We start from the raw sequence: 11285 nt of genomic DNA, 5'->3' as shown, positions 1-11285 counted from the left end.
ACATTGGCAGGGTCTATAAGGAACTAGAAGCAATGAATTTGTGACTGTTTTCTGACAGTGTTTGTTTTTCTGCAATATGCCAGGCTATAAAAACCTGGCATTTGAACAGCTGTGTGTAGACTTCTTATAGCCACTGTTGCAGCGCTCTCACGGTCTTGTCTCATTGTACAGGTGGGGCAAGGCAACGTCAGCAAAATATTTCGGTTTAGAATCTTTAAAGTTTGCAATGCCAGTAACCCCCACCCCTCCCCCCTTGAAAATTTCGTGCATGAATGAATGGCCAGGTGGCCAAAGAAGTTGCTATATAGCAACTAAAATGCAAATTTGGCAATACGGGCTCTGTGTTTGTGAACTCGCTTCCCTTTTTGAAGGTATGTTGTGGATGGACCAGTTTTTCCCTTTGCATTGGTTGTCAAGTAGGTTTAGCTTGTCTTTCTCTTGTTTTGTTAGTTTGTATAATCAGTTTTAACGGAACCCTAAATTAAGCCTTCTAAACATATTACACAAACATGCAAAATGTCCCCAATCATCAAAGTCCGACCTGTTGCACTGCAGTGCTTCATGCACATATGGGACTTCAGAAACCCTGCGTCATTGCCAGTAATAGACCTGGCAGCGTTTTATGTTCTACCTGTTCCTGTCTTTGTACTACCAGGTAGTGTCTATGACGGAGTACCACCGTCGCATCGACGCTCTAAACAGCGAAGATCTGCGCTCACTCTGCAAAAGACTTCAGGTGCCCAGACCAGCTCTGTCTGCCCGCCCACTCTATAATGTGGCCAGCTCTACCTACTGTCCCTGCCAACAAAAGTCTCCAGCAGACTGCACACTCCCGCAGTCGCCCCCCCGTTGCACACAAATGCATTGGCAAACCAAATTCTGTCACTACTTTAAGAAAATATTTCAATACGTTTTCTGAAGCGCACAAAATTTATTCAAACCAGGTTTTGAAGCAACTTACCGAGCGGTCGCTGAAAACATTTATCATTTGAGCGCAGAGAAGTTGACTCTTATCTTCTTGTGACAGGCTTTCCTTTCTAATGTTTCCAAGCAGTCTGCGTAGCTAGTTATTACTAGCTATTCTGTTAAATACACGTACTTTAGTTTATATGTATGTTATATATTTGAGACACACAAAGGTGGTGGGCAAGGAAATTCCATTAGAAAGCTGTGTTGGATGCTTAATTGAGCTGTTCCTACTAGATTGCCTCCTGGTCAAAGTAGCAGTAGCTGAAGTAAATGTGGTGGTCTTAAAACAACTGTGAGTAGTCCCATCCATCTCCCAAATACCCTCTGGATGGAATCTGGGACATTTATCCTTATTGTTGATGTGCAATGCGCTGACTGGTGTTTGTTGTTGTAGATCACTACCAAAGAGGAGGTGAACTCCAAGCATGATACGTCCATTAAAACTGAACTGGAGCCCGAAACGTTCAAACCAAACCTCAGAGAGCCAAGCGATCTCCTGGAGGCTGATCAAATTGAGAAGGTATATTGCCCGCTGCAGTTTCGCATACACAAACATCAGCTCATAACTGTCAGCAAAGTAGGACACTGTCGAACCTTCAAGTAACAAAATGTCTTCTAAGAAAGGCAGCTTTTCTTTGCTTTTGTAAGCAGGTTTTCCACATGGGAATTAAAACAAATACAAGGAGCAATTCCAATGAAGTTGCGATGTTGTGTAAGAGAGAATATTTGGGAAAAAAATACAGTTCACCAGTTTGAACATTAAATATCTTATTTATCAAAGTCAAAGTCTGCATTATTGTCAATTTATGTAGAATTGACTATATTGACAATAGAAGATGATAGCACATATAGAATATGCAAATAATTTGTTCCACTTTTACGTTTTCCATAACGTCCCAACTTGACTGAAATTGGGCTTGTAGAAAAATAAAAAAATTGTCAACTATGGGGTTCTGTACTTATTAAGTCACAAGTGGAAAACTAACGCAATACCACATTTTAAGTCACAAGTGGGAAACTAACGCAATACCACAGCCATACTTCTTATCAGGTGACATTTCATGCTCAAGTGTTCGTCAGCTTATAAACATAAAGTTTGAAGTCTATTTTCTGATGTTCTCACCTCTTGTTAAGACCAGTCCGTCCGTTTTTGGGGGGGCAGTAATTAGCAAATAAGCTGAATAAAAAGATAAACATATGCTTGTTAATTCATGATGTGCGCTGTGGTCTTGCATGATGCATGAAGTCAGTTTTGTAGGTCTTTAGAGACACATTCGCTCAAATGGTCTTTCTCTGCTGTAGAACTGATTGCGAACGGTCACTCTTGAACACGAGTTTAGTAATACACATTAACCCTTCTGACCTTTCTTGCGCATCAGGAAATAAACAATTACACGCCTGCTCTCTGCACCACCGCTTTGTGTTCAGTGGATGCTGGTGCTGGGTAATCGTCAGCAGTGTAGATGTAACAAGGAACTTTTAGGTGACCTGAGGACTGGCCTTCCCAAATACAGAAAGAGAGAAGATAGTTTGACAACAATAATGACACTGCTGAAGTGGCGAGTCCCTCTGACGTGACAGTTGACAGATGGCTGAAAACATGGAAAAGCTGAGACATGCTGTACCAGAATGCAGATAAAAAATAATAGTAATAATTCAGGATCAAAATCTGCATTAATTAATAACAGCCTGATGTCTCCAGGACTTTGAGCAGCATCGTTTTGACATCAGAGCGATGTGACCAAATGCTTCTTACATACATGGTATGATATTTTGGGGCTTTGATTTAAAAAAAGAAAGAAAAACTACATCTTGTGATATGGCATTTTGTTACTAAATAACTGAGAATCTAGCAGAGCATCCAGGTCACCAGCAGAAAGCAAGTACCTGACTGATATTGTATGCATGTACAGATCTGGGTCACAAAGCCTGCGTGTTGCTGCATGTGTTGTAGCATGCATTTTCTTACACACACACACACACACACGCCTGGAAATGAGTCCCAGTTGGCACGTTGACCGATAGATTGCCAATATGCGACTTCCTGTAATCACCCCGTGGACGTAAGTCAGGCAGCGCAGAGGCGAGCCAAGTGGAGCCTCATCTGCTAGTGGCATCGTTTTCAGGCCGCTCATTATAGCGCCGCTGGCAAAATGTGCTGAACCAACAAGAAGAGACAACAAGAGAGAGTGAACACAGTGTTTGGAGGGAGGCTGTTGTACTATACACTAAAAAGTACATTTTATAGGATTTTTAGCTCAAGTCAAAAAAAAAAAGAAAGTTGCCAGTTCTGTGCGGTTATCAGTCAGCTTTTCATTACTCTGCAAGGCGCAAAGTTGTTGATAAGCCTTCAGTGTGTCAGCAGCAGGGGCTCCCCCTTCCCTTTCTCCCGGGACATCAGCAGTCGTGTTACTCTTCTTTAAATGGCAGATGGTGTTGAAAGGTCGCTGCAGATGTAATTGAGCATCGGTCGCTGTGGCCTTTTTAGGCTTACATTGCCTTTTGTGCCTCTCCTTTCCTGTCACATAGCTTGCAAAGAATTTGCCACCACGCACCATCGGTTACCCGTGGACGCTTGCCTTTGGCACATCCAAACATGGCATGAGCATCAAGTCGCTGTACAGAGCCATGCAGGACCAGGACACCCCGGTGCTCATGGTCATTAAGGATAGTGACGGACAGGTACGCTCAGAAATCAACACAAGTTGAGTACACCGCTACAAAATTGGATGCCCTCAGTCTTGACTCTTTTTTTTTTTTTTAAACCCCCCCCCCTTCTCCTCCAGGTTTTTGGTGCCCTCGCGTCGGAGCCCTTCAAAGTCAGCGATGGCTTTTATGGCACAGGAGAGACCTTCCTCTTCACCTTCAATCCAGAGTTTGAGGTAAACGCACTCGATTTATTACAGTGCTTCTTACATTCATATTGGCTGAAGATTTTCTCATCAAACGTTTCATCATGTGTAAGCCGCACCTGTAAAAAGCTGAAGCGTGTTAAAAGATGGAGCCTTACATGCATCTACTGCACACCTACTTGCCGGGCTACCACCTGATGACTCACAACTTGAACAGCTGACAACGTAGCATTTAGCTGGGCTGGCTTGTGCTTTGTTTTGTTTTCCTCGAGGACCTCAAGGGGAATTGGGCCTCTCAAGCAGGGCTTTCCCAAGTAGATGAGAGGTGCCAGCTCTTGATTTTCTCCTACCCACAGTTGTCCCTACCCCTGATCTGAAGGGAAATGGATACATTTAGTGCTAGAATGATCGCGCTTGCCAGTTAAGAATGTTACAAAAAGAAATGCAAGGCACATTACAATGTCAGAACCTTGTGATTGAACTCTATTAATACAAATCATTTTTCACAGATTGGGAAGAATTTGTGCCTTTAAATGCTATGTGTTTGTGTCTGAATATCAATTATTTCAAGGACATTTGTCATAATGCATACATAAACTAAATCGTTTAACTTTAGGAGGCTTTGCGTGTGTTCAATTTTATTGTCCGCAAGATCTGATGTTTATTCAGGTGGCACATAGGTTGTCAATGAGTTCATGAGTGTCGCAAAGAGCTTATTAAACAATGTCAACAAGCCTATGTCATGCAATATCACCTGATATATGCACTATTGTGTCTACGACAGGTGTACAAATGGACGGGTGACAACATGTTCTTCATCAAGGGAGATATGGACTCCTTAGCTTTTGGTGGTGGAAGGTGAGATTCATCCCGTCGCCCCCAGAAAAAGCTTTGCGCTGTGGGAAACCCCGCAACCTAATTTTATTCTCTCCTAGTGGCGAGTTTGGCCTTTGGCTGGATGGAGACCTTTACCACGGCAGGAGTCACTCATGCAAAACATTCGGGAACCCCATGCTGTCTAAAAAAGAAGATTTCTATGTGCAGGACATAGAGATCTGGGCTTTTGAGTAACAACATGGGGTGCACCACTGGGGAAACAGACAAGTCCTGAATTAAGGCAGAGTGAGGAGTGGTCCTCCCTAGAACAATGGCAACGTCCCACCCTTAACTGCACATTACAGGGGGCTCCCCCGGCCGGAAGCCCGCTATCGGACGCTTGTTGTGCATTACTTCTGCAGTTACTCTGGAGCTTTTTATTTTCTCCCTTTGTGAAAAACTACCTTTGTGTGTATCGTGTTATGGCCTCGTGCAGCATCTTTGCAGCGTAGGTGGGGAGAGTGGAAAGTCGATGTAAAAGGGATCACAAAGGGGACTGTGCCGTGCCATCTTATTGGTCCAGACAGGTGACCCCAGCAGCCACTCAGCTTGGAGAGTGAACGAGGAAGCAGAGAAAAACACATTCCTATCCACGCTGTGATGACAAAGCAAGTGATAACAGAAGGAAAAACGGGGGGTACTCTATTGTGAAGGTGAAGTTGCAGATGAGGGATTTGGCTCGTTGAGTTTGTTACATTTAATTTTCCTCCCTCAGTCCAATTCCAGGTGGTCCTCTTGAGGCTAAACTAATAGCGTATCTTGTGCGTGATAGTCCTCCTGTCGTTCACTGTCCTAGCACACCATCTGAAAGCACATAGCTATAACCAGATCAGCCATCGTCGTAATGTTCTGTTCAGTGGGTGTACGTGTGAGTCCAGCTAACACCGGCTGTACTGTTAGTAGACAGTAAACGTGTTGCAATAGATTTTGTGGAATATGCAAATAACTGTCCTGTGACCTCAACTAGCCCCGCCGGGGGCCCGCGGCACTTTGGCCGCCATCCGTGGAGCTTTCAAGAGAGGAACGTGGAAAGCTCTTACGTCTTGATACACAATTGCTGTCCCGGCATCCAGTTGAAAAGCCTGAGACGTGCTAAGCCGTTTTACATGCATATATGACAATTATATATTGGTATGTATGATTATATAGGGCTGTATATAATCATATATATATATTGCTGTTAAGTGTGACAGTGATCTATTTGTGCTGACATTTCAGCTGTTACAATATAATGTATATTACCCTGTAAATGATGCTATATACAGTAAATATATATGACCAAGTGTGGATTGGTGGGTTTGCTTCTAGCACTTTAATCTGGTGTAAAAGCGTCAAGGAGAGGCTTTTAGATTCTATTAGCAGTAGCTGTACAGTACTTTTTTTGTTTTGATCCATATGATGTTCACTGTTAGTAGAAAGCTTGCTGCTACCAATATCAATAAGGTTATGCCCTAACGCTCTGTGTCTAAACGGAGGGCCACGCTGAGGTCGCAAATGGGGTGGGATGTGGTTCATAGCAGTGGGGGGGGGGGGGGAGGGGGGGGGTTCTCTGCTCCTGGGCTGCCAGGTGATTCTCCGACGGGTAGGTAGAGATGCTAGCAGACTGACTGAGATGCTGCCTAACCCTTACCCAAGGGCCCTTCACCCCACAGCCACCCTTCTCTGGTCTTTCGCACCAGTATTTGTGTCCTTGTGGAGAGCCACAGAGAATAATATGGATAAATCTTCCAATTATTTCACCTGAATACCATGTATCAGTGATGTATAAATTAATAAAGATGAATTAATGGTTATAACCAGGGATATGTTGACATTCGTCGCCTTTATTTGCATGTTTTATTTAGTGCATATTTTATGGTTTGTAACTTTATTTGTCTTTTTCAGTTAGTCATTGAGCTGCCAGACAGATGATGAAAATGGTTGGACCACCAAAACACGACTGGTTATCGGACCACTTACCGGAACTTATTTGTGACAGGTTGCTGCTTTCATATAAAAGTGGTTTAGGAAATGGATAGAACAGCTAAAGTTGGTCATTTAAAAAAAATATATATATCGTTACTTTTGAAAATGTTTGGAAATCCATTTTAACTTGAGGTTTTTATTTTAAAAGGGGTGTGTTCACAATATCCACAGTGTACTTCTACTACGTCCAGTCTGAAGAATCTTTTTTTTTCTTTCCCAAAAGGTTGAAAGGCAAAGTCATCGTGCAAAAATTACGAAAAGTGTCCAATACAGAGACGTATGACAAGTACCACTTTTTTTTTTTTGCAAAGTAGTGCTCAACAGTGACATCGTGTCTTGTCCCTGTGCACCCATGGGAGTGCCGTTCAGTACACCAGGTACTTGAGCTCCGAGTAGATGAGGGGGAACATGACCGTGCAGGCTCGGAAGAGGATTGCGCCGCTTTTAAATAAGGCTCTGTGTTTGGTGCTCCAGGGCTCGCACTTGAAGTTGAAGTAGATGGCATACAAGGCCACGGCGAAGAAATGACCAATGAGGATCATTGGTCTTGGTGACAAACTGGAAAAATAATAATATAATGGTTCATTGACAAATATGTGATGGCATAGTAAAAGTATAAAACAGCTTGGGAATAAACTCATTTTTATATTGTGCATACACTGATAGGAGTCCAATTGGTCCAGCGATGCACTCTCCTCCGAGTTTGAAATACTGAAAGCAGGCTTTCCTCAACTCATGCAGTGATTCTGGCCAAAACACACCAAAATGACAAATATTGTCTAAGCTAATAACAATGTTTGTCGGATCCGGACGCTCACCATCTGTGGCTGCAAACAACTCGTACAAAGCCTGGGCCAACACGTTCACCACAAAAGAATGTGATGACTTGCGCTCCCAGTGAAATTTTTTCTTTGCCTAAGAGGTGGAAAACAAAACGAGAGACTTCAATTACCAGTGCTGTCTAACAGATATGTTACTGGTTGATGCTTGCTTCATGTAAATTGTCATCCTAGGTTTGAGACAGGTAAAAGGCTGATTGGTTTGGCGTCTTTTTTCACCTGCAACAGGGCTCGGTCTTCGCACAGGTCTGGAATGTTCTGCAGCAGGCTCCTCCAGATGCGGACATCATTGAGTGCCACGCTCATCCCCCCTCCAGTCAGAGGGTGCCTCATGTTGTAGGCGTCGCCAAGGAGCAATACACCTATAAACCAGAGAAATACAATTTTCATCATCAAACCCAGCATATTTTCTCATCTTTATCAACATTATCTTGGGGCATAGCAGCCATCATTTAAAATGGAAGGTAAATAAATTCTACCCAGCAACAACTCTGCCTAAAACGTAACATGAAGGTCGGGCTCAATGTGATTCGGTACCTGGCTTGTTGACAGGAGAGGGAGGAAGGAAGCTGGCAGGCATAGACCTGACACGGTCGTTCTGTAGGGCCTCCATGAAAGGTTCCTTTAAATGCTCTGAAGAGAGAGAGGGATGGAGAAGAGAACAGAGATCACTCAGCCACCTTTCCAGGAAGTTGCACATTGACTGCATGTGTGGAAAGTGCCCGATCAATACGTCGATGTGACCGACGGTAGCATTTCAGATCAGATAGACCCCTGAAGGTTAGTGTAGCTTGCAGAGAGCATTGTTGATATTTCTACTATTTGATGAAGTGGGTCAATGTGGGTTTGTTTCTTAGCCAGCATTTGATCTTATAAATGTATTTCTGTCCTTTACCTGGCAACTGAGGCTGTACTTTCTCGGCCAAATATTGTGGAAGGTTACGTGGCATCTCCCCCCTCACATCAACAAGCACTCTGGTGTGGCTGGAGGAGATCTGATAAATGAGCACAGGGCTCGGGTTGGCCAGCACCAGCTCCGCATGGTTGGCTTTAAACTGGGGGCAATCCTAACAAGCCAATCATTGAGAGAGAAAAACAAGTTGGAGGTGTGTCACATTGTTTCCCATTACTTTTCTAAAGATTGATTTACACTGCATGGTTCAAGTAACACAATTTACTTGGGGGGGGGTGATGGGGGCTTGTGCAAAAATGCAAGAAATGCACCTTCATGAGGCAGCCAACAAAGTGAGAAGAAGTGTGTGCTTTTCCAGACACCAGATTCTTCCTGAATTTGGAGAAGCATCCATCAGCCACCACTGTCAAGGCTGCATGCACTTCCTGCAAAACATCTACATCAGTACAAAAGCGGATTGCTGAAAGAAAACGCAAAACCTGTGTAAAAATGTTAATTATCATGTAAAAACAGGAAAATTATATAAAAACATTAAATCTGTCAACAATTGTAAAACGTCAAAATTATTATGTTAAAACGTTTATTAGCAACTTTACATTCATATTAGAAATTATACATGTATACAAAATGATGATGATAATTTCCTTTTCTCACCTTCACGTCCCCGGTGTGTTTATCTTTGTACTGTATTCCAGTTACACAGCCATCCTCTTCCTCTAAACTGGTCACAGTGCCTTCTATAAATGTGACACTAGAGAGCGCAAATGGACAAATAACCAAGAGCCAATAGATTAGCTCGGTGGTGTTGACTGAATGATTTGTCCTCTCAAGTAAGACAACTCAGTACAATGGTAGAACAACTAGGCCACATTAGTTAGAAGAACGACTCAAAGTTTTTTTCTACTACTGCCATCTACTATTGTATCTATAACCAGTACCAAAAGATGAATTGACATCATTTTCAGAGTCAAGCAAGTATAGTACTAGAAATAAATAGAATAATAAAACAAAATCTATTTGTATGTCAGTACTTACTTGGGTTCAGCCAGCGCAGCTCGCCGCAGGCCCATGATGAATCGCCCGTGATGGAAAGCACGTCCACACTGGACGTTGTCCTCTTCCTGAGGGTAGGGGATCTCCACTTCTGTGCTGCTCTCTATGTCATGGATCACATAACCGTTCACCAGATGGGCATCGAGACCCTCCACAGAGCCTGATGGGGGATGATGACATTAGGTTTTTTTTTTAGTTCAGATGAATGATGCATTATGGAATGAGCAAATGGTAACTGCTTGATCGATTGGTCCTGAGAATGACCGATTTATTTTATCAGCAGAGTTCAGTGTGTACTGCAACAACCGCCATCCCCAAAAAAGCCTTTGTAATGAATGAAGATAGATAGCATGGGCTCACACTTGGAATAAAGCACTTTGAATGTTACTTACCTTCCAGGCCCAACTCTTTGAGCGCTCTATAGCCTCCGGGTTGCAGCAACTCCCCCACGATCCTGTCGGGCTCCTTCAGATCCCTCTCCACCACAGTCACCCGTCGACCGTCCCGTGCCAGAACGGCCGCCATTGCTGATCCCAGAACGCCAGCCCCGACTATCACTACATCTGGCTCAGCATCTGCCAGGAGTGAGGTGGATGTGGAAGGTACACTAGCCACTTGTTTCCTTCTTCTTGGGCTCTACCGGTGAAATGACATGGAGACAGACATACAGATGGAAAAAGTGCAAACACTATTTGCAGCAATGAAATAGTAGACTGGTAGGTATTGTTGACCACAGAGTGCTAATGATAATTATTTAACTACAGAAATGCATAGGGTTGTGATGGTAGGCCAGACAGTAGGATTCTGTACGTAACTAAGTTTTCTGCTGACGGTTCAGTTCATATTGAGTACAATAAGTGGGAATATGTTAAAGAAACAGCTTATGTTGTGCTGAAAAGAAAGATGTGGACAAGCAATTATTATGATATATGTATGTATGTACGTACGTATGTATGTATGTGTATATGTATGCATATACATATACATATATATTTATACTTATTTATATAGCTTTCAAGCTTTCACAAGCAGGTGGTGGGTTACAAGAATCAATTACATGTATGCACCCATACGCCATCTCAAAATCATTTGTAGTTAGATATAAAGCATTTTTGAAAAAGGATATAGCTCACATTGGGAAAATCTTACCTTTCGACACGTGTTGTCTGCATTCTGACTTCTCTGTGGGTTGACAATGTTGATGATAGGCAAGAGGGACAAGAGACTCAGAGGTAAACTTAACACCCGAGATACTCTGAGCTTGTGACCGTGAAAATATCGGAAATAAGACAACAGCAGTCCCACTGACAGGCATAAGACGAGGACTGTCATAAGCTCTCTCTGAGCCAGTGTCCAAACAGCCCCGGACTTTTTGTATATATACGTGAAGCTGGCTAATCCCAAAAAAGTCCACATCTCGGAGTTTAAAAAAATAATAATAATTAAATATTAAAAAACAGAAATATTGGCACCGTCACACCAACTTTAACTGTCGGTTGGGATTGGAGACGCATTAGTATTCGTCCAATGTTCAATCAAAGTACTCCAACATAAGACGTCACTTTGGTAACTCATGTTAATTCTATAGTTTGCCAAATCTAGGGATACTGAATATCATATGGCAATTAGAGAGACGCTGACTATTCGGATTGGACGGTTTTAGAGAGCGCTCCCTCTCTTCGTCCAATCAGATGAGACGCTCCAGTGAGCAGAGCTCACGCTATGTGCTGATTGGATTTCAGAAGATTCCACTCGCACGCCGATTGGCTCGCCAACTATCGGCGATTATAGTATGATGTGATGTCAGGAGAAAGGTGC

General features: G+C 43.0%; 2 protein-coding genes across 7 annotated transcripts in view; one reads left to right on the top strand and one right to left on the bottom strand.

Annotated features, from left to right (window-relative positions):
* oxr1a (oxidation resistance 1a) overlaps window positions 1-5984 on the top strand; it is a 91108-nt gene extending 85124 nt beyond the window's left edge. For 5 of the 6 annotated variants that reach the window (XM_049730502.1, XM_049730501.1, XM_049730503.2 and 2 more), the window contains 6 exons: window positions 656-736; window positions 1364-1489; window positions 3499-3651; window positions 3756-3851; window positions 4606-4679; window positions 4757-5984. In XM_049730502.1, coding sequence (XP_049586459.1) covers window positions 656-736; window positions 1364-1489; window positions 3499-3651; window positions 3756-3851; window positions 4606-4679; window positions 4757-4892 — 666 coding nt within the window. In that variant the 3' untranslated portion in view covers window positions 4893-5984. The remainder of the gene's footprint in view (window positions 1-655; window positions 737-1363; window positions 1490-3498; window positions 3652-3755; window positions 3852-4605; window positions 4680-4756) is intronic. The other variant, XM_049730504.1, reaches the window with a different exon arrangement.
* Window positions 5985-6782: 798 nt separating this feature from the next.
* Window positions 6783-11067, bottom strand: sqlea (squalene epoxidase a). Its single transcript, XM_049730508.2, has 11 exons — window positions 10617-11067; window positions 9860-10103; window positions 9450-9627; window positions 9069-9165; window positions 8726-8839; window positions 8397-8568; window positions 8039-8134; window positions 7721-7863; window positions 7481-7577; window positions 7321-7408; window positions 6783-7220 (listed from the first exon to the last, which is right to left on the bottom strand). Exons 1-11 carry the CDS (start codon window positions 10881-10883, stop codon window positions 7028-7030), a joined length of 1689 nt encoding a protein of 562 aa, XP_049586465.1. The 5' UTR covers window positions 10884-11067; the 3' UTR covers window positions 6783-7027.
* Window positions 11068-11285: the final 218 nt, after the last annotated feature.

The sequence above is a fragment of the Syngnathus scovelli genome, chromosome 9 (genome assembly GCF_024217435.2).
Source record: "Syngnathus scovelli strain Florida chromosome 9, RoL_Ssco_1.2, whole genome shotgun sequence".
Lineage (NCBI taxonomy): Eukaryota > Metazoa > Chordata > Actinopteri > Syngnathiformes > Syngnathidae > Syngnathus > Syngnathus scovelli.
Note: the sequence above shows the minus strand (reverse complement) of the source record. Positions and strands in the feature narration are given on the sequence as shown.

Coding starts and splice junctions, on each gene's coding strand:
- sqlea (XM_049730508.2), bottom strand. CDS start 10,883: ATGTGGACTTTTTTGGGATTAGCCAGCTTCACGTATATATACAAAAAG. Junction 8,135..8,396: donor AGTACAGCCTCAGTTGCCAG/GTAAAGGACAGA, acceptor CTCTCTCTTCAG/AGCATTTAAAGGAACCTTTC. Junction 7,864..8,038: donor CTCTCCTGTCAACAAGCCAG/GTACCGAATCAC, acceptor TCTGGTTTATAG/GTGTATTGCTCCTTGGCGAC.